Source organism: Eptatretus burgeri, chromosome 2 (genome assembly GCF_056783735.1).
Source record: "Eptatretus burgeri isolate ZD-2024b chromosome 2, Ebu_testis_v1, whole genome shotgun sequence".
Lineage (NCBI taxonomy): Eukaryota > Metazoa > Chordata > Myxini > Myxiniformes > Myxinidae > Eptatretus > Eptatretus burgeri.
The window spans coordinates 3,165,909-3,187,755 of record NC_140962.1 but is presented as its reverse complement, the minus strand read 5'-3'; the positions used below and the strand labels follow the sequence as shown (position 1 = coordinate 3,187,755).

Sequence of the window (21,847 nt, the reverse complement as noted above, 5' to 3'; positions counted from 1 at the left end):
GTGGTACTATCTCTGACTTATTTCCAGTTGTTACTGGAGTTTGTCAGGGGTCTGTTCTGCCCCCACACTTTTCTGCACTTGTATGGAATGGATTCTGGGGAGGATGTCGGAGAGATCAAGCTGCGGTGCATCGTTTGGGAATGTCAAGATCTCTGACCTTGATTTCGCAGATGATGCAGTCATCTTTGTTGAGATTCTAGATGTCTTTTTGGGGGCCCACCAGGTGCTGAATGAGGAGTCGGAGCCGCTGGGATTACGAGTTTCCTGGGACAAAACTAAGATCCAGGCTTTCAATGATGTCGTGGATGCTGCTGTCCTGTCTGTGCCTGTTTGTGGTGAGGATGTTAAGGTCGTGGAAAGATTCACTTACCTTGGCAGTGATATTCATGTCTCTGCCGGCTGTGAGCCAGAGGTCAACAGACGTCTGGGTCGGGCCTGGGGAGTCATGGATTCGCTGGATCATGGGGTGTGGCGCTGCCGATACCTGTGCGGGAGGACGAAAGTTGGAGTCTTCAGGTCCTTGGTGCTTCCAGTCTTGCTCTATGGATGTGAGACTTGGACTCTGACAAGGGCTCCGAGATGGAGACTTAATTCCTTTGGTAACAGGTCTCTTCGGCGAATCCTTGGCTATCGCTGGTCGGACTTTGTGTCCAACGAGCGGTTGCTGAGAGAGAGTCAAATGAGATTTGTTACCTGCATGGTCCGTGAGCGTCAGCTGCGGCTGTATGGACATGTGGCTCGTTTTCCTGACACTGATTCTGCTCACCAGATTCTCTCAGCGAGGGAGTCTCCTCAGTGGAGGAGGCCAATGGGCCGACCACATGCCTCATGGTTGCAGCAGGTTGATCGGCATCTCAAGGAGATGGGGATGGGCCAGGGATCTGCCTGGGGGATGGCCAGACGGAGGCCCCTGGAGTAACGGCGGAAAGTGGATGCAGCGACGCGCTGCTCCGGCCCATGCTCCCATACCTGACCTGACCTGACCTGACATCCAACTCGACAGCTGGTGGATCAGCCTGGTACAGATGCTCAAAGTTACCAGCCCGGCGAGCCTTCATTTCGGACTCCTCTGTTATTCTCCATGTTCCCCGCCCCATCCCTCTCCCTTCCACAGATCTCCTAATCTCTCTCTTCCCCACTGTTTTGTCCTACCCACTCCCGCCCCTCTTGTCTCATGCCCCCCTCGTTGTGCATTGTGTGTTAGCTGTCGTATGACCCTCACCAATGTATACAAAAAATGAGCCTACCACCCTCCACTCTCATAGCAGTACACCGAGGGATGGGCTTGGATGAACGCAATGCACAAATTCCCCTGGAAGCAGGACAATAATCACTTGACCACAGGTGATGCTCTACCCCTTCACAGATTCCTTGCACATAGGTCTCCTTGTCCACCCTTGGTGCATGTACAGTTTTATGCCTCAGCTCCCTGAACAGCTCAGCTCTGCCATTCAGCCTGGCCCTGCGACTCTGGTCAATGGTATCCAGTGTCCCGAGAGACAAAATTCCTCTTCGCCCGACAGTGAGTTCCAAGACATCCACCGGCAACATCAAGGAAGGTGGTCTTGAAGGAACTCCACAAATCTTCACGATCTCCCAAAGCACCCAGAAACCCCCAAATCTCCACTCAGCCTGTTTGCCTCTGTCCTTTGGATTATTTTGTTCCCTCGGCCTCCGTCCTTCGGATCCGATTGTTCGGAACAATAAATCATTGTTGTTGAATTTCCTTGTGTTTGTTCGTTGTGGATTTGAGAATATACCTGTGCGCTTCTGTTGTAGTGAAGTGCCTTCCCTGCCTCCATCCTGCATGCACCTGAACCGCCAAGAATTTTGGCTGTTTGCCTCCGACTTAAAACCGTCCGGCTGTCCGTCCAGGCTGGTGTTAATTTGCCTGAACCCGACGATGTCGTATTTATTACATGTTATAATACATCAAATGATTGTGCAATTACTACCACCTTTAATCCACCCCAAACCCACCTCGTTCAAATTTCGTGTTTTCCTTCCTGAAAGTCCCTGAAGTACTATCTTGTTTATCCCATGTACCCCACCCACCACATCCCTATTCTTTCCACAGATATCCTATTGTCTCTGTTCCCCCACTATTTTGTGCTTCCCTCTCCCACTCATCTTGTCTCCTGCCTTGTTATGTTTTTGTGTATTTGTTTTTACACGAGCCTCGACTTGGTATACTATATATATATATATATATATATATATATATATATATATATATATATATATATATATATATATTTATATATATATATATATATATATATATATATATATATATATATATATATATATATATATATATATATTGTATACCATGTATATATTTTCACGTAACGATGATTGTGGCATCCCATAACGATGGTTCGAAATCATCCCTTCACAGGAACATAAATGAACAACCAGCATCTCATAACATGAGTCAGAAGAATTTGTGTTAAGTGAGTGCTATGGGGTCCTGTGTTTTAAATCGTAAATTTTTAAACTCCATCTGTGATCGTTATGCTCAAGGTGAGTGACCAATTTTGTTTACCGAGCCAGTCTTTCGTCCCATTAGGTTGTTGCTCACTTGAAGTTGTTTCCAAGAGAAAGTTGTCTTTCCAAAGCTTAAGTGGTTGCATTAATGAAGGTCCACCAGATGGAGAGACTGAGTCCATGCATTACTCTGCTCTGCATTTCACAAACATCATGCTCTGTCAAATTCGAACCACCCTTGTACCTCCAAATGAAACATTTTATCATTTTGCCATGTTAAGTGCAGTTCCTTTAGTCATTGAATTATATGCTTGGCATTATCTATGACATTATTTCACTCCCTTTTTGGGGGGGTTAACTACAGAAGCAGGATATGTCGACGCTCTACTTTGTGCTTACTTGCAGGGTTCACCAGACCCACTGAACAGTGCTTTTCACCTGACGTACAACATGGTTCTGAATCTGCTGCGTGTGGAGGAGATTAACCCAGAGTACATGCTCGAGAAGTCTTTCTATCAGTTCCAGCAGCATCGTGCCCTTCCTGCTATGGTTGAAAGTATGTTGCTAATTCCATTTGGGTGTTCTTGTGATGCTTAATTGCCCAATCTGAATTGATTAAAACCGAGATGCTGAAGCTTTGAACATGTTTCATTGATAGCGCACACCTTTGAAATACAAGAACAAATCCTTCTAGTATTTTAAAAGTGGAGTGACACGTAATAATAATTGCAAATTAGAACCGGCAAAGTGCTCAATGTGCACCAGGCTGCCAGATGTTGATTGTTCATTATGACCAGTTGTAAGTTGTGTTTTTCAAGTGAAGTGGTACGATGACTGGTATCAGGCCAGATTAAGGAGTGCCAAAGCAGAGATAGGGAGAACCCTGAGCGATTTTTATCGTCGGGTTAACAAATTACTCGTCAAAGACTGAGCAAACATTTCAAGACCAGCGTGATTTGGTCATAACGTAAGTTTGTTCGTACGTGTCTAAAGTATTTATATCTGTTCCTCTGCGTGAGAGTGCACTGGAGAATCGTAAAGAATCATCTTGGATTGCATATCTTTCTGCTTACTCAGGAGAGTCATCCACCAACTGTTCAGCATGCTGATGCCAGGTTTCATTGGAAGGTTATTGGACCTGGTCTGCTAGAATGAGAGGAATTGGCTGTGAATTAGTTGATGTCAGAGTAAATGATGTGCCTTATAGTGCCTTGGACTACAAGAGCTAAGTTAAAGGCATTGTATCTGAAATCTGTGACACATGGTGTTGTGTATGTCATCATATTTAAAGCGTGCAGCAAGAGATTGCAGTTGATTCCTTTAAGATGGCAATATTTGTGCATTTAAGATGGCAATGGTTGCCGGAGAGTGCATGATCGGTTTTTGAGAAAAGAATCAACAAATCATTCTCGGAACTGGGACGAACAAGATACTCGTGGAAACGCATCCCTAATTCGTGGCCAACTATGTGAAACTTAACGAAGTCGACCGAGGTCCACAATATTAATCCATTAAGGCTGGATGGAGTACGCTCAGGGCAATGTCGATACAACCCTCAATCAACTTCTTGTCAACAAACTCATGTTGAGACTATCGTGTAAATCATTGTGCTGAAGAGTGATGCTTCTGACGTTGTGGTTGGAGGTACTTTTTTGTCTTGACATGAGACCAGTCTCTTCTCTGTCTGGTAAATCAAGAGAGGAACCATTCAAATATGAAGGAAGGACCTGCTGTTGTATTTGCCATTGAGAAGTTTATTCTGCATCTTTGTGGGACAGAACGTTTATGCCTCCGCAGCTGAAGGTCGAAGGCATTATGTTTTCAGGTTTTCCATCTGGCTTTTCTGTCTGTTCTTTTATGTGTGTGCGTTTTTACCTCTGCCACCGAACGTGGGCGGAAGTTATGTTTTCACCCCTGTGTCTGTCTGTTTGATCTCTGTCTTTCTGTCTGTCTGTCTTTCTGGGAGCAGGATATCTCAAAAAGTTACGTGTGGATTCAGCTGAAATTTGCTGGAGGCATCTATATCCAATGATACATTTGTGTCATATTCAAGTTTTTAGTACCCAGAGAGACTTAAAAAAATTCTTTTCTTTTTTTTTTTGTATACATTTGTCGAGGCTCGGATGAGAGCCAACACACAACACACAGCTAGGGGGCTTGAGATAAAAGGGGTAGGAGAGGGAAGGACAACACAGTGGGGAACAGACACACGGGGAGATCTGTGGATGGGAAAGGGATGGGATGGGGAACATGGGGTATACAAGATGGACATTACAGGGACTTTCAGGAAGGAAAGCAGGAATTTGAAGGAGGTGGGCTTGGGTGGATTATCGGGGAAGAAAAGATCAAGGATTTGGCGAGACCAGAGAGGAGATAATAGAAGACAGAAAGACCACTGACCTGTCTGCGGTGAGAGTGAGAGGCCCAAAGACTCGGCCTCACCGCCGGAGATGTCAAGATCCTAAATGCCTTGGTTTCCACAGTGTGAAGCCGAGAAAGGTGAGAGGCAGGAGCACCAGCCCAGAGGGGAGATGAGTACTCCATCAGGCAGCGGACGAAAGCTTTGTATGTGGTCAGGACCTCAGGTTGGCCGAGAAAGGACTTTGCACGATGGAGAATTCCCAATCGGCGACTGGCTTTGGAGGCCAGGTTGGAAATGTGGCTTTCCCAGGAAAGATCATGGCAGATAGTGAGACCCAGAAGCTTGAAAGAAAGGACTTCTTCCAGAAGATTGTTGAGAAAGTTGATGGGGGGGCGGGGGTGGGGGAGGGGTTCCAAATGTTCCTTTTAGAGAGACATAGTGAGAGTGTGAGATTTGTCAGGATTGATAGACATGTTCCACGTGTTGGACTAGTTTGTGATATCCAGATCTGCAGTGAGCAAAGAAGCTGCTGGTTGCCGGTCTGAGGGATGACAGATGATATGGCAGAGGCTGAAGTCATCAGCAAAGCAATAAAGAGGATTTTCCAGAGAGTTGGAGAGATCATTGATGAAAACCATAAAAAGAACAGGGCCCAGAACGCTGCCTTGAACTCCATCCTGGATGAAAGAACTCCATTTCGGGCCACACGTTGGCTGTGACAGGAGAGAAAGTCTGCGAGCCATGAGTGCTGATGGCCTTGGATACCAGAGGAAGAGAGTTTGGTGAGCAGGGCAGGGTGCCAGACCATGTCAGAAGCACGTGATATGTCTTGGGATATGGCTCTGATTTCATGTCTGACATCGAGGACCTCCATCCATTGTTGGGAGAGCAGAAGCAGCATATCCAGGGGAAAGAGTGATCTGGTCTGAAAACAAAATAACGATCGGAAATCAAGCTATTGGAGAAGATTTAATGTCTGAAGTGATTATGGATTCCATAACCTTGCTGATGATTGGGAGAAGGCTGATTGGTCTGTCATTGCAGGAGATCTGTTTTGTACCTTTTTATGCAGGACGGTAATGTTTGCGGATTTCCAAGCACATGGCAGATGACCTTGAGCAATTGAGAGGGTGAATAGAACAGAGAGAGGGTGAGTAAGAGCAGTGGAGCAGGTTTTTAGGACGCGTGGGCTGATGCCGTCTGGACCGGTTGCAGAATTTGAGTCGAGGTTTGACAGCAAGCTCTCCACCTTGTCAGGAGAAAAGGACACAGAGTCCAGGGACAGTTGAGTGCGACTGGGTAAGGTGGTAGAGAAAGCGATGGGTTTCGGACACAAGATTTAGATGCAAACACCGAGTTTATGCATTCAGCCTTTTCACGTGTGGTATCAGCAGTACGGCCATTTGAAGAAAGGGAGGGGATGGAGGGGGAACATACACCAGAAAGAGATTTGATTAGATGCCACCAGGATTTTGAGAGGGGAGAGAGTTTTGAGAGTTCAGATTTGAGATTAGAAAGATGTTGCTTTCTGGCTCTCCTGAGGGTAGATACACACTTGTTCCGAGCTTTATGGAAGGACCTGAGATTGCCTCATGGAAAGCAAACCCAACTGAGGGTAAAGGCAAGTTGTTTCGGGACAATTGCTTCGCCACAAGCTTCAGTGAACCATGTGCGGGAGGAAGGGAAGGACAACTGAAGACAAGAGGGGATAAATCTGTGCATGAGGGAGAGCAAGTTTCTTTGAAAGAATTCCCAGGATGAGTTGATATTGGAGAAAGTAGCGATGGGAGATCAGTCTGTAAGTTTGATAGCTGCTAGGAGACCTTGCCAGTCGGCTTGAGTGAAACGCCAGACTCGACGGCGGTGAGGTTCTCTGATCACAGCCAGAGATGTCAACTTTGACAAGCACATGGTCAGAAGAACCGATTGGATCGGAGGAAAAACAACAGACATTTTCAGTGAAATTTGTCAAAATCAGATCAAGAAGAGATGGGTACCATTGGTTGAGATCCGCGTCCGGAATTTGATCGATTCAGTCACAGAAGTCTTTTGCTGAAGTGCCCTGACAGGTGAGAGAGGTATCCGCACCTAGCCAACTGGCATGATAACAATTGAAGTCACCACATGTGAGGAAGAGAGAGTTCGGATGAGAGGATAGAAGTTGGTCCATATTTTCGGATAGTGAGGTGTTGGAGTCATCACTGTTTGGTGGACGGTACAGTACACATATAAACATGAGGTGGGAATGGAGGGGAAGCCGTAGCTGGAGATATTCCTGGGCATGTGGGGGAGTGAGGGCAGTGCACGGAGAGTGAGGAATAGAGTCTTTGATGAGAGCTACTCCTCCACCAGGACGAGGCTCAGGTCTGTCATACCAGAGGAGGGAGTAATCAGGGAGAGACACTCGGGAGTCAAAGACGTCTTGAGGAGGAAAGTTTCTGTTAGGCAGATTTTGTCTGGTTTTTTTAGTGGCAACATGTATGGAAAGGTCTGTAAGGTTTGAGCGAAGGCCTTGGATATTTGAGGTCCCCGCTGTTGATGAAGAGGGAGGGGAGGATGCTTTTGGTGCAGTGATGGGAGAGGAGGGGGAGGGTTGGACAAGGGAGGAGTGGGGGGGGGAGGTAAGGAGAGTTGTTGAAAGAGTGTGGGGGATTGCAGAAGAGCTAGGGGAGGGGGCCGGATGAGAAGGAGAAAAGGCTCTGTGGTGCTGGGTTGGGGTACAGTGGGGAGTAATAAGAGAGGAGGCAGAAGGCAGTTCAGGATTTGAGGAGGTGGATTGATGAGATTTTTGGGCGAAGGCAGGGGAAGAAGGGAGCTTTGTGGATGAGGGGGGGGGGCAACTTTTGAGACTGGTGAGAGAGGAGAGTGAATGGAGGTAGAAGAGGGAGTGGGGAGAGTTTAGGGAGAACGGTGAGGGGGAAGAGTGTGATGGATGCTTTGAGAGGGGTGAATTGGCATTGAAGTTGGAAAAAAAAAATGACGATTGAAGGAAAACGAACATGCAAAGCAAACTGGGTTTTTATTTTTAGTTCAGAAATGCGACTAAAGACATTTCTTGAGGGATGCAATGAAGGCGAATTAAGAGAATGGAGAGAACAAACGTTGTTACAGATAGACTTTTTCGAAATGTCTCGCGTAGCGAACACTGCTCATGGAGAGCTTGGCTTTCTTCTTCGTCTTCTTCTTGTTCTTGTTCTTCTTCTTGTTCTTCTTCTTCTTCTTGTTCTTGTTCTTCTTCTTCTTGTTCTTCTTCTTGTTCTTCTTCTTCTTGTTCTTCTTCTTGTTCTTCTTCTTCTTCTTCTTCTTCTTCTTCTTCTTGTTATTCTTCTTCTTGTTATTCTTCTTGTTCTTGTTGTTGTTGTTGTTGTTCTTCTTCTTCTGAAGACAAAACCTTAATCTCTAGGACTCGGCTCTTGTATATACAATATCCGGATCTCCTTAAATACTGAGCACATGTACACATCCTCACATAGACGGTGCCTTTTGAGAGCGTCTATCATGAACTTTTAAATATATTCGGACATTTGCTTTAAAGTTTCGAAAAGTTTACGTTACTATTTAAAGATTATTCCATTTATCGTATTGTAATTTCGTAAATACATTATTTATTTCGTAAATAGACCATATATCATAAATACGTAAATACATTATGATGGGTTTCGCTATTGGCTTAATGAAGGCACGTGACGAAATATCGGGTGTTGTTGTTGTTGTTGTTTTTTTTTTTTGTTTGTTTGTTTTTTTTTTTTTTAAGCCGACAAAACCTTAAGGACGCTGCTCTTGGACACATTTGACCTTGTTAGACAAGGGATGAAGGAGAGGTCGAATTGAGAGCTAACTGTTGAAATAGAAAAATAATAATGAATTATGATACAGTAATGAGAACCACACGTGAAAGAGGAAGATGAAGCATTATAAGAAATAGTTTATTATTATTTTTTGATGGATATTGTGTAAGATTAGGTGAAGAAAGAAATAGTGAGGTGAATGGTGAATTTGGATCGGTAAACGCAGAGGGTGGAAACGGATCACGTGGTTACGGGAGGTGTTTGGTTAAAATCGATCTTATTTATTTATTTATTTGTCTGTTTGTTTGTTTTTAATAAAGATTCCGTAACATTCGGAAAAGGAAAGGTTGAAGTAAAATTGTGGAGGTCTGTGTTGAATTTGGATCGGTAAACGCAGAGTGAAGCTGTTGGATCGATGTGGAGAGACTCGTGGTTCCAGGAGGTGTATCGTTCGAAAGGATACAAGGAAAATTATTACTATTATTTTGGTTGGTTTTTGAAGATGAGGTAAGATTAGGGAATGGAAGGTTGTGGGAAGAAATTGTAAAGGTCGTGGTGAGAGTGGGTCAGCTCAATTAGAAGAAAGATGGTGTGCCGGCAGAAGAAGGAAGAAAAAGGATTGGTACTCGTGGGTATGGAGGGAGAAAGTGTTTTTCCAAAAAAAAAAAAATTAAGACAAGCAACTGAGTGTTTAGTTGGGAGGGAATAGATGGGGGGGGGGTGTTGGGAAAGTGGGGAAAATAGGAATTGAAGGTAATAGGGAGAGAATACAAATAAAAACGATCGTACACCTAGACGGGAAGGACAGATAGGCCTCAAGGAATCCGGTAAAGGCCCTGTCACACCTTGACGATTTAGCCAGCGTATGCCTGACGTATGCAAAATTTGGCTAAAACACTGGCACACGTCGAATATGTTATGGGTAAGTTTGTATACGTTAAGAGCACGCTGGCATACGTCGTAGTACGCTGGCTTTTTTTTCGTAGTACGCTGGCATACGTCTTTGCACGCCGAGGTGTTAGACAAATTTTCCATGCTTGAAATTTTTCCAAGTATGCCAGCGTATGACTCACCCGTTCTGCATAACACTGGCCATAAGTTGTTGACACACGTCGACACACGTTACTTGTAAGTTACTCATAAGTCGAAACGCGTCAAGGTAATGGTTAGCGTCAGTGTTCCAGACTCCCTGTTTTTTTTGTTTTTTTTGACATATAATATAATATAATTAATAGGCTGCCGCTCAACGATTTAAATCATAACCGCACTAGAAATCGAAGTGTCAACATCACCGTCATACCGAAGAAAAAAAAGAAAAAGCCAGGGAGTCTGGAACACTGACGCTAACCATTACCTCGACATGTTTCAACTTATGAGTAACGTACAAGTAACGTGTGTCAACGATCGCGTAGCGTGCCTACAACTTGTGCCAGCGTATGCAGAACGTGTGTGTCATACGTCGAGTATGTCGAAATTTTCAACATGCTGAAAATTTCTCGATGTACTCTGCGTATGACGACGTATGCCAGAAAACTACGACGTATGCCAGCGTGCTCTTAACTTATACAAAACTTACCCATAACGTATTCGATGTGTGCCAGCTTGGTTTGGCAAATTTTTCATACGCTGGCTAAAACGTCAAGGTGTGACAGCGGCTTTACACTTCGATGTCTAGTGCGGTATGATTTGAATCGTCGTGCCGCAGCCTATGAATAGCCTCCGCCCCGTGATCGTTGGCGATACGCTGCCGCGCTATGCATAAGTTAGACTATCGTTGGGCATAGGTTGTGAACGCCGACAATACGCTTGGCATTCGTTGGGATAAGTTATCTATATGTGATTAAAACTTTTTGTGTATGTTACTAATACGTTATGCATACGTCCAACACATTATTATACGCCCAAAACTTAAAAAAAAGTCAATAGTTCAGCGTAGGCCAGCGTTTTACATACATTTTGAGACCTTGCCATACGCTGGCTAAAACATCAAGGTGTGACAGCCCCTTAAGACAAGGTCGACGAAAACTCACAAAATAGTGCGTTTTTTTTTTTTTTTTTTTTTTTTTTTAAACAAAACCGAACTCGGAACACACAGTAAACATTTAGGTGAGAGAAAACAACAGGACAAATAACAACCGGAAACTTAACTTTGAGAAAGTTGGCAGAGACCCCCTGAGCGAAGCTGTCTTCACTCCAAACACAGAACCGGAAATTTAAAGGGAGGGATTCAGTGAGATGCAGCAAAAATCCGTTTGTAAAATAATCCATTTTGCAATCATATCCTCAACCATTAGTTTCCATGAAAAAGGCTATTTTTTTTTCATTGATGGATAACCATGAGGCCATCCATGTTCCTGCACAACTATCGGTTTACAATAGAACTGATTGAGGGGACAAACATTGTGGTGGATTATTTGAGCAGGGTTGTTTAACCGTGATTTCCAATTAGAAAATTTTGATTTTGGAATCGCTGATTATTCTACTCGATGTTTGCTGATTGTTTATGGTGAAGAATTTCTGCAGGCTGGACAGATTTTTTTTTTTTTTTAAATTCCCATTATGGTCAGGATCTGTCACAAGTTCTTTACGAGTGGTTGTTAGACGGTGTTTAGTTTTTAGTGCGTCGTTAACATGTGTATGATTTATGATTCGATTATGGAATGTGTTGTTTATTGTATACGACTAATGTTTGGTGAGGCGACATGTTTTGTTAAAGCCGAGTGGAGTAAAACGTCGATTTGTAATGTATTCATTTTGTCGTTTTATTTAGTCTTGTGCAAAGATCACAACTGATCGAGGAGTTTCTTGTGGCTTCCGGTTTTGAACCATTTGGTATGTACGAGTCGTTTGTAAAGGGAGGGATTCAGAGTGTCACCTGGGAGAACTAGGTGAGGGCAAAGAATGGAAACGACATGAGGATCAAGCCTGGAACGGATGTCTTAAAGGTGAACATGGTCACCAAACTGCGTCTACCAAATGCAGAGCAGACCCCATGTAATGCTACAACATATATATGGACAGATACCGGTCGGGTTGGTGCCTTGGTTTGTCCCACCTCCAAGGGTGCAACACGAGTCTGGTACTCGGCCAAAGTAGGGGAAATTCTGTCGTACATTTTAGATGAATGCCTTGAGTACTGTTCTGAGTTGAGAGGAGACAAAGTACTTGTTAATACATTGTTCCAGTGTCACAATCAAATTGATGTACAGTATATATTTTCAAGTGTTTGTGTGTTTGTACATTATTCTTTCACAGCCGAACCGTAGCACGACAGGCCCCAATTTTTTTTGGTGTAGCTACATCATAATGTGGGAAAGGGTTTAAGCTGGAAGAGTTTGCCTTTGATGTCCATTTTTAGGCCAGCAAAGGCCGCTATATCGTGTATTGGGATGTGGGGTCAGGCAGTGCTGCCGCCGACCTGCAGGCAAAAGGTAATTACAATGAGGCCAACAGCCCCATCGCTTTCCAATGTCCAGCACGTCCTGAAATCACCGCTCAGCCCCCCATCTGGGCAGTGCCCGTTATATTCTTGAGTTTTATATTGTGCCTCTAAATGTTTTGTTGGAATGTATTTTTTCTAAAATCACACTCGAGCCATATGCATTGAACATGAAAGATGGAGGATGTGGTTTATTCTGATGTAACATATGTTTAACTGATATACACCATGCAGGTGTTGTACACAGACTGTGTGTGTGTGTGTGTGTGTGTGTGTGTGTGTGTGTGTGTGTGTGTGTGTGTGTGTGTGTGTGTGTGTGTGTGTGTGTGTGTGTGTGTGTGTGTGTGTGTGTGTGTGTGTGTGTTCGAATACAGAATGACGAGCTCGGCAGTTGGCAGATGATAATTGTTTAGATATATTTGTTCAGCCATTCAGTAATTGTGCCCCTGCATTTTTCATTTTATACATTGCTTTCATGCAGACGTTCTCATCATTCTTTCACAATGATGACTTGATTTGTTCTTTTCGGTTCAGAGGTGCAGGCCCTTGAGCGACAGCATCGTGCTATTGTCATACCTGGGGAGGAGTTTGCTCTTGCCTACCACCGTATACATGTGCAGTTGGCACGTTTAGCACGTGATATAGAAACCTTCGTGCACACACCACGCCACTGCCTTCCTTTCCTTCAACCTGGTCGTCTTGCAAAGGTGATTGCTAACCCATCCTCCACGCAGCGGGACATGGGGTTCAGGGGGGTGTGTGTGTGTGTGTGTGTGTGTGTGTGTGTGTGTGTGTGTGTGTGTGTGTGTGTGTGTGTGTGTGTGTGTGTGTGTGTGTGTGTGTGTGGTCGTATGGCAGCTTAGCTGCCGGGGTAGCTATCATTTCTTGAAGCACGACCGTGTGGTTGATGCAGTGCCCCTCTACCAATACACACACTGGAACTGGTACTCATTTCGCCGACCTCAGAAGGATGACAGGCTGAGTCAACCTCCTGGTGTATATTAATTCAGCGGCCAACGGGGCTTGAACTGAGGACCTGAGGATCCCAAGCCGCCACCCTAACTACTAAGCCAATACCAGGCTTAATTTTTCAACAAATGTTTATCATGAGAATATGGAGTACATTAATTCCTAAATTTTACAATGTACTTTTTTTATTTTTTAAGCTGTTATTTTCATCAGGTTTAGTTTGAGTATATTGCAGATACCGGGCTTGGCATTTTCAGATGATTTCTCGTTACCTCCACCACTGAAGATGGACTGATATGTTTTGTCCGTTTGTCTGTCTCTTTGTCTGTGAGCAGGATATCTCAAAAAGTTGTGGACAGATTTTGGGTGTGACAAGGATGAATTGATTAGATTTTGATGAAGATCCGGTTCCAGATACGATAATTTTTAAACTAATTTTCATCGTTGAGTGATAGGGCCAACAATGATATCTCTAACGGTTATGGACAGATTCAGAAGAAACTTGGACAGGTTTGGTGTGTAACGACACTTTACCGAGTGTCGTTCAAGTTTTGCCTTGTTTTTGGGTTGATGCAAGAGGAAATTTCAAATTTCTTCTGAATGTTTTTAGAAGTGTCTGTCTGTCTGTCTCTGTGTCCGTCACATGAGTTTATCGTTGTGACTAGAAACATCCGATAAGCACATTTTCATCCAGTGTGTGGGTGTGTTTTATATATATATATCATAAAATGGAAAAGGGAGTGGGATGTTGGATGAATTGTATATAATAATAATAACAATTGTATTAATTAAAATACTTATATTTAATTGCCTTCAAAACTGACTATGGAGTTTGTTCTTTGCTTTTATCCATCCTCTTTTAACCTACATTCCTGACATATTTCCACAATGTCTTTATTTTTGTGGTTCACAAAAGGTGTGTCAGAAGGGATTTTATAAAGAAAAGAAAAAAAGAATCTGTTGGCACGTGTTTGGGTGCCATCATTTGTGGTTTACATCTTGCATTCTTAGCCCTAACTCGCTGGAGCAAGGAGTTAAGTCTGAGGTGAACCATGCTATGTTTTATGATGCAGATTGTAGAGATCTCTGCAAGGAATTACCATGGAGCAATCTGAAAAGGAACCTCTGAGCTGTCCGGCCTGGGTTCAAATCTCGGCCAAGCTATAAATTGTCATTCTGGTCGTTCGCATGCAGGGCAATTTTCAACATATGTGCCATCCCTTGGATGGACGTTAAACTGGATGTCTCATCTGCTAACATTGGTTGGTGGATGTTAAAGATCCCACAGTGCCATTCGCGAAGCGTCTGTGAGTTACAGCCAGCACCATGGGCAAATTCCAAATTGCTGCACTCGGATGAGTATCCCGCGTCGGAGTGCTGGCCCGTACAGGATTGTAACCTCTTGTCGATGAAACTGCCTCGGCTGCCTTTGCGCCTTTAGTGGCACGAATTGGATTAATGACTTGTAACTAAAAAGAGCAGGAAGAAATGATCTTATGAATTTTCAGCAGTTTATATTGTTTTGAATAACACTGCTTGTGTTTAAAGCATTTAGCAAGAGGATAACCAGTTTTACTGCAAAGTTAAACACCCCTGAGAGATTTGAATGGCATGATGAATAACCAGGAAATCCAAAAAATCCCCATCACAACTAAATTTTTTCCTTGCAAACTAAACCACAAATAGGCAGGTGCTTTGATTGAACATGTCTGGTCAGCCCGCACGTGCATTTCATTCAAGCCTTCATAAAGATTACTATTCCATTGCATAATCAGCACCAACTGTCTGACAGGGCCATGTCTTGCTGTCGGACAGACTAGCTATTGAAGGAGCAGGAAATCTATATTCAACATAACGGCAAAATAATACAATGAAGAAACCAGAGTGTCAAGTATAACTGGACCAGCATATTGTTCAATCATGAACAGTGGAGGCCACCAATGCACGCAGCTGAACCCAAGTGAGATGTTCTTCGAGCAAGGACTTGCAAAACGAGAGCGAGCATCATTGCGTCGAGAGTTGGTCGGATGGTTTGGGGAGGGTAAAGGTTAGGTTATGCACAGAGCTTGTGGAAATACAATACCACCCAAATTGAAGGGCAGCAAATGTGAGTGTAATTTGGGGGGGGGGGGATCCCAAATAAACTCCCTGGAACTACGTTCCAGGTGAGCTAAAAAGGTGCAAAAAAGGATCCCCTTAACTACAGCCCAATTGGCTTACTGTACTTCCAATCATCAACAAGGTCATGGAATCCGTCATCACAGTTGACATGAAATCGTTCCTTTTTTTTTTGCAACAGCTTCATCTCACATCATCAATTCGTATTCAGACCTGGTCACTTGACCTTGGACATGCTTCTCTCTTGACATATCCTGAGTTTTTGTTGCAGTCTGTCATCCTGCCTTGCTCTCTAAACTGTCTGCCTGTGAAATCCAAGGTCAACTCCACTCTTGGCTATGAGAGTGGAGGAAGTCAGTAATCCAACGTGTGGCTCTCAACAAACCCTTTCATCTCGCCTCCCTGTCAAGGCTGGAGTACCCCAAGGCAGTGTTCTTGGCCCCATATTATTCCTAATCTTCATCAATGATTTCACTTACACTCTCTCTGGAAAATCTTCTATCTCTTTGTCGATAACTTCATACTCTGCCGTGACATCTCTCATCCTCCTGACAGACAGGCAGCAGCCTCGTCCCCTCTCCTCAGACATTGACAAAATCACAAACTGTTCAAACACAATTTTGTTTGTTCCCATGTTGTCTACCCTTTCCGTGCTCTCCTTACCCCTCATCGTTAACCGCATCCCTCATTTGTCCATCTCGGTCCACTTTCTCCCTCTGCCCTGCTTTGTGTTCCCCTTTATTGTGCTGTTCCCTTCATTATATTTTGTCCTGATTCGTTCTGTGTAATTGCTCTTCATGTAAAAAATTTATTAATTTTATTTTAACAATGCCCTGACATTCACGGCATTTTTCAGGAATGTATCCCCCGCGAATGGAGGGGTCCGACAGCACTGAAAAAAGTGATGTGGTCAAGCCATTGCTAAGTGGAGCTGAAGGAAGCTGACCAGATCGAGTAATTCTGTACAACAGCACAGCAAGACAAAATCATGGTTTAACAAATTGGTAGTTTTGCTTATGTAGCTGATTGCTTGCCAGATGCAATGAACTCAGCTGCTGTTAAGCCTTATGGCTGGTTCTGCAAACGGTATTTACCTTGTCATCATCGTCTTGTTGAGTGTCTGTTTAACATGACTCCATAATGCAACCATTGAACCTCATCCTATAGCGCCACCTCAACTGTTACCCACACCAAAGTGTCGATTAATTTCAGCTGTTCAAAATTTTCAAACTTGTCATTGAGCAAAAAAAGTTTTGTATAAAACTCCATCAAGCTGTGGATGAATTCCTTGTAGGTGGATTGGAGTTCAATTGTGCCAAAGAAGGACTTTGTATGACAGGATGCCCAGTCGGCGGCTGGTTTAGGAGTCCAACTTTGAAATGTGGTTTACCCAATAAATCTTATGGCTGATAGTTAGACCCAGGAGTTTGAATGACTGAACTTCCTCAAGAGGATTGTGAAAAAGTCCATAGCAGGCTTTGTCAGATGGTCCTTTTGGAGAGAGACAGTGATTGTTAGAGTGTGAGATTTTGTTACTATGGAAAGACATATTCCAAGTGTTTAACCATATTGTACACTGCTCCTTCCCAATTCCATATCCAGGCGATGCATGGCGTCATCGCCGAGCACCAAAGGAATGGAGCACTCAGTTTTTACTCCGTTTTCTTTTTCTTTCTCTTTCTTTCTTTCTTGTTTGTCTGGGCGATATCTCAGCCATCCTTTTTGCTTGGAAGCTGAAATTTGGGTACAAAAGTGAAGATGTGCTTTGACAAAAACGGTATTTTTTATTTTTTGATGAATCAATTGATTAATTACTTGATTATTATCGATTGATTAATTCCTTTATTTTCTTTCTCATCTGGGCAATATCTCAGCCACCTTTTGAGCTATGAAGCTGATATTTGGACATGACTGAACAAGTGATTTGGCTATTAAGGCTATTTTTGATTTATTCATGAATTAATCAATCGATTCATTAATTATGTTTTGATGGATTACTTGATTTTCAAAAAGTTATGGATGTGGATGAAACGGTGATGGCCTTGGTATGCTATGAGCCAAGCGATTAAGAAATTAATGATATTACGTTTATTTTAATTTTGCAATTAGTCAATTGATTTATTGTGCACCATCCATACATTGGGACCACACTTTGTAGAGAGCGGCAGTGCTGCCAAAGCAATCACCTGGGTTATTGGGCACAATCCTGGATGGGTCGCCACTCCAATGCAGGATGCTTGAATGGCTCAACCAATCCCAGCAAGCTAGTACTCACTTTCCATCCATTGGGACCATACTCTGTGCAGAACATTGGTGCTGCCAAAGCAGTCTCCTTGGATATTGGACACAGTATACCAGCATGCTGGCACTCATTTCGCCAACCTCAGAAGGATGACAGGCAGAGTCAACCCCACCTGGTATTAATTCAACAGCTGAGCGGTATTTGAACTCAGGACCCTACGATCCCAAGCCCACCACCCGAACCATTAAGCCAACACCAGGCATTATATATTGATTTATTAACCTCCGCCATCGAAGATCGGAGGTTACTGTTTTCACCCCTTTCTGTTTGTCTGTTTGTTTGTCTGTTTGTGAACAGTATTACGGAAAAACTCCTCGACGGATTTCGACGAAACTTGGTGGTTGGCGGGGGGGGTTTAGGTATGGTCCAAGGATCATGCCATTAGATTTTGGACTTGGTTCCCCCCCCCCCCCAAAAAAAAATTGAGAATTTTTTTTTTTTTGCATTTCTACATGTTTTAAATGATTTCCACCCCCCCTTCAAAAAAAAATTGTTCGAGAATTTTTTTTCATTTCTACATGTTTTAAGTGATTTCCAACCCCCCCTCAAAAAAAATTGTTTGAGAATTTTTTTTTTTCATTTCTACATGTTTTAAGTGATTTCCAACCCCCCCTCAAAAAAAATTGTTCGAGAATTTTTTTTTTCATTTCTACATGTTTTAAGTGATTTCCAACCCCCTCCCAAAAAATTGTTGGAGAAAAAAAAAAAATTTTTGCAACTTTTTTTTCAACAAAATTTCGATTTCTTTTTTTTGCATTTCTACATGTTTTAAGTGATTTCCAACCCCCCTCCCCCCCCCCCAAAAAAAATGTTGGAGAAAAGAACTATAACTGTGAGCACTGTTGACATATTTAATGAATAAGATATAAGGTTCACTTAAGTGACCCAGCAGTATTGGCGGCGGAAGTTTTGCACTCTCCCGAGTGCTCCCCCTTTAGTTATATGATAAGATATGAAATGTTATCTTGATATATATAGTTATTTATTTTATATATATATATATATATATATTTTTTTTTTATTGCATATGCATTTTTTTGTTTTTATATATATATATATATATATATATATATATATATATATATATATATATTTTTTTTTTTATTGTATATATTTATTTAGTTTATTATATATTATTTATTTATATTTTATTGCATATGCATTTTTTGTTTTATATATATATTGTTGTGGTTACCAAATTCGCAAACCACCATTCAGGTCCCTTAGGTGAGGTATCTCGGCAAGTACATGTGTAGTTAGGCCCAAACCCGTTGTCTAGTGGGAATACATGTCATTTATGCGTGCTGCGACTCTTCAGGATAGCCGTTTTTCTTTTGCTATCTTTATTTTGGACCAACCGCCATGATTACCACCACAACCACAACATCAACCACCAACCACAACGCCGCTTCACCACAACCGCCACGACCTTCACGTCACACCTCGCAACCGTAGCATCGCCACCGTTCTTGCCCCGCTGTGGGTACCGGTGTTGGACTCGTGCAGGGCGCGCGTCGAACAGCGTGTACAAAATCACGGATTTTGTGCTTCAAAAACGGATCAAAAACGACACGCCCACTTTTTGCCGTCCAATCGGTGAGCGAGGGGCGATTTGGCCCCGCCTCCAGGGCGATCGATATATGCAAATTTGTGGATCAAAAAGCCTTCACGCCCCCTTTTTCTCGGGCCAATGGGGAGCGAGGTGAAAGGTCGAAGGAAGGGGGTCAAAGATGAGAGGGCGAAGTTATGGGGCGGATAAAAGGACAGTGTTCGTCAGTCAGAAGAGGAGTCGAGAGTCGGAGAGTCCAGAAGTCGAGAGTCGGAGAGGTGGAGGGTCGGAGAGTCCAGAGGCGGAGAGTAGGAGAGTCGGAAGCAGAGGGTCAAGACTTCGCGGGCGGTGGAGCTGCTCGTCGTGTGCGTTGGAGTCGGAACGGAGGGGACGGAGCGGTGGAAAGGCGGCGACACCAGACGAGGGGGTGCTCGCGTCGTGCAGGAAGCTGCACCCGAGGGAGGCCGACAGCGCGACCTGGCCGAGGTGGAGACGCTCGTCGCACATAATAAAGATCCTCTATACCCCGAGCATCAGCAACCCCCTCCTGTTTCCCCCCGCGCTGAGATAGTGCGACCAAGGGGGCCCCTTTCCCACCCCCTACCAGACACCCTCCGCGAGGCCCGCGGGGTTGGGGCGCCATCGCCGCTCCGCGTCTCATCACCAGACGGGTAGGCGCGACCCGGTCTCGGCCTCAGGCCCGCCTCATCCTTGAGGGTATTCTTTCCTTGGTTTTGGGTATGTGTTGTCGGCGCCGTCTGTGAGGTAGAATTGTATAAGTGTTGCCGTGTGCTCGGTAGTCGGTATTAGCTCTGCATTGCTTTCGCTTTTATATTTGCTTTTTGTGTAAATGGAATTGTGTTTTTTCTGTGTGCTTTTGGTGGAATTGTATATGTGTGCTTCCCGTGTGCCGCGAATAAATGTGTTTTGTGTTGAACTGTTTCCCGCTTCGCTTCGTCATTTCTCCCATTGAATCCTCATCTTGCTTCACGTAAAGGGTTGGTTGTGGGCTGAATACGCCCGATAATTAATCGAACCGTCGAGGTCGACGATAACACCGCTCGGTTATTCTGATAGTACGGAACGGGTCGCTTAAGTGGCCCGTGTCCGAAGTCGACCTGCGGCGAGGTGCGATCGCCCGGTCTACCCTCCGCGTGGGTACTTAGGTAGGTTGAATTTGGCGAGCAACCCTATCCCACGCGGGGGCTGATTGGCTCGATCGCGGTGAGACCGAAAGGTCCACCCGTGACTGGTTCCCGGCGTTAGTCCGAGAGGGTCACGACTGGATTGTCCGTCCGGTGGGCGACGTGCCGCGATTCGAGTTACGTGGCCGTCAGCACGCCGGCGGGCGCGAATACCGCAACAATATATTTATTTTTTATTGTACATGCATTTTTTGTTATATATATATATATATATATATATATATATATATATATATATATATATATATATATATATATATATATATATATTTATTTAGTTTATTATATATATATTTACTTTTATTGCATATGCATTTTTTTTATTTTATATATATTTTTTTATATTTCATATATATTTATTTATGTATTAATTTTTTTGTGCTGCTGCACTTTATGAGCAAGGTGAGGGGCAAGGGGGAGTTGTTGAAGAGAATGTTATGTTATGCTTTATGAACACACACACACACACACACACACACACACACACACACACACACACACACACACACACACACACACACACACACACACACACACACCAATATGCAGGACCTTCCCTATTTACGTCATGGAAGTGTTCCTGCAAAACATTTCAATCAAAATAATGCAAGTCGAACTTCAAAATCCCATTGACTTTCAAAATGTATTAAGGGGGGAATGCATTCCTGTCAGAAAAATAAAATTGAGTGGAAATTTTGAGTAAATTTAAGTAAAATATGATTACCATTAAATGCTGTTGTTGCTCTGCAAAGCCGGCACTTCTCCGAGGCAGTGGCATCCAACTTATAGTGATACGGAGGCAGTTATCTCATTAGTATTCATTTAGTTTGCCCTTCCATATTTCTAAGTGGGTATATGGGACAAGATGTGTTGTGGAGGACTTTTAGTTTGGTCTTTAATCCCCTATTCTTTCATTTAGTTTACTTCCTTTTATGTCACAGAAAACCGTACATGTATGTCAGGCCAGTAACTCCATATGCAGAGTGTTAAGAAGACTCAACAATCACCTCATTTGCATACGCACACCATTTCCTCTTCAAACGGCGTTTCATAAACCAATCGACACTTAATCTCAGACCCTCACCACACTCACCACAATGCTACATCCATCCCTTGGGACCATAGCCTTATGCAGAGCGTTGGTGCTGCCTAAGCAGTCTCCTTGACTATTGGGTTCAATACTGAACAGGTCGCCACTCCGACACAGGATACCAGCAAGCTGGCACTCATTTTGCTGACCTTGGAAGGATTACAGGCAGAGTCAACCCCACCTGGTATTAATTAACCAGCTGAGTGGGATTTGAATCAGAATCCTTGGATCCCAAGCCCACCACTCGAACCATCAAACCAATACCAGGTAAACGATGCTACAACCCTCACCATAATTCTCACAACACCTTCTAAAAATCCCCACAACAACCTACGCCTGACCTCTTCACCAGAAACACCATAACCATGGCCAACCACTTCAACCTCCTCAGCACAACCACCTCAACCACTCCCAACTCTTCAACGTTTTCACCAAAAACACCACACCGTTTCCTCTACCTCACTACAACTGCTACAAACCGCCCCAACTACACTTAGCTCCCTGGATGCTCACCACAGTCTCTGAGGATGCCGGG

General features: G+C 43.7%; 1 protein-coding gene across 2 annotated transcripts in view; it reads left to right on the top strand.

Moving 5' to 3' along the window:
* The window catches only part of MTREX (Mtr4 exosome RNA helicase), a 208,527-nt gene that overhangs the window by 62,954 nt on the left and 123,726 nt on the right, over positions 1 to 21,847 (top strand). For both annotated transcript variants that reach the window (XM_085860894.1, XM_085860891.1), the window contains exons 16-17: positions 2,896 to 3,046; positions 12,614 to 12,786. In XM_085860894.1, the coding sequence (XP_085717020.1) occupies positions 2,896 to 3,046; positions 12,614 to 12,786 (324 nt within the window). The remainder of the gene's footprint in view (positions 1 to 2,895; positions 3,047 to 12,613; positions 12,787 to 21,847) is intronic.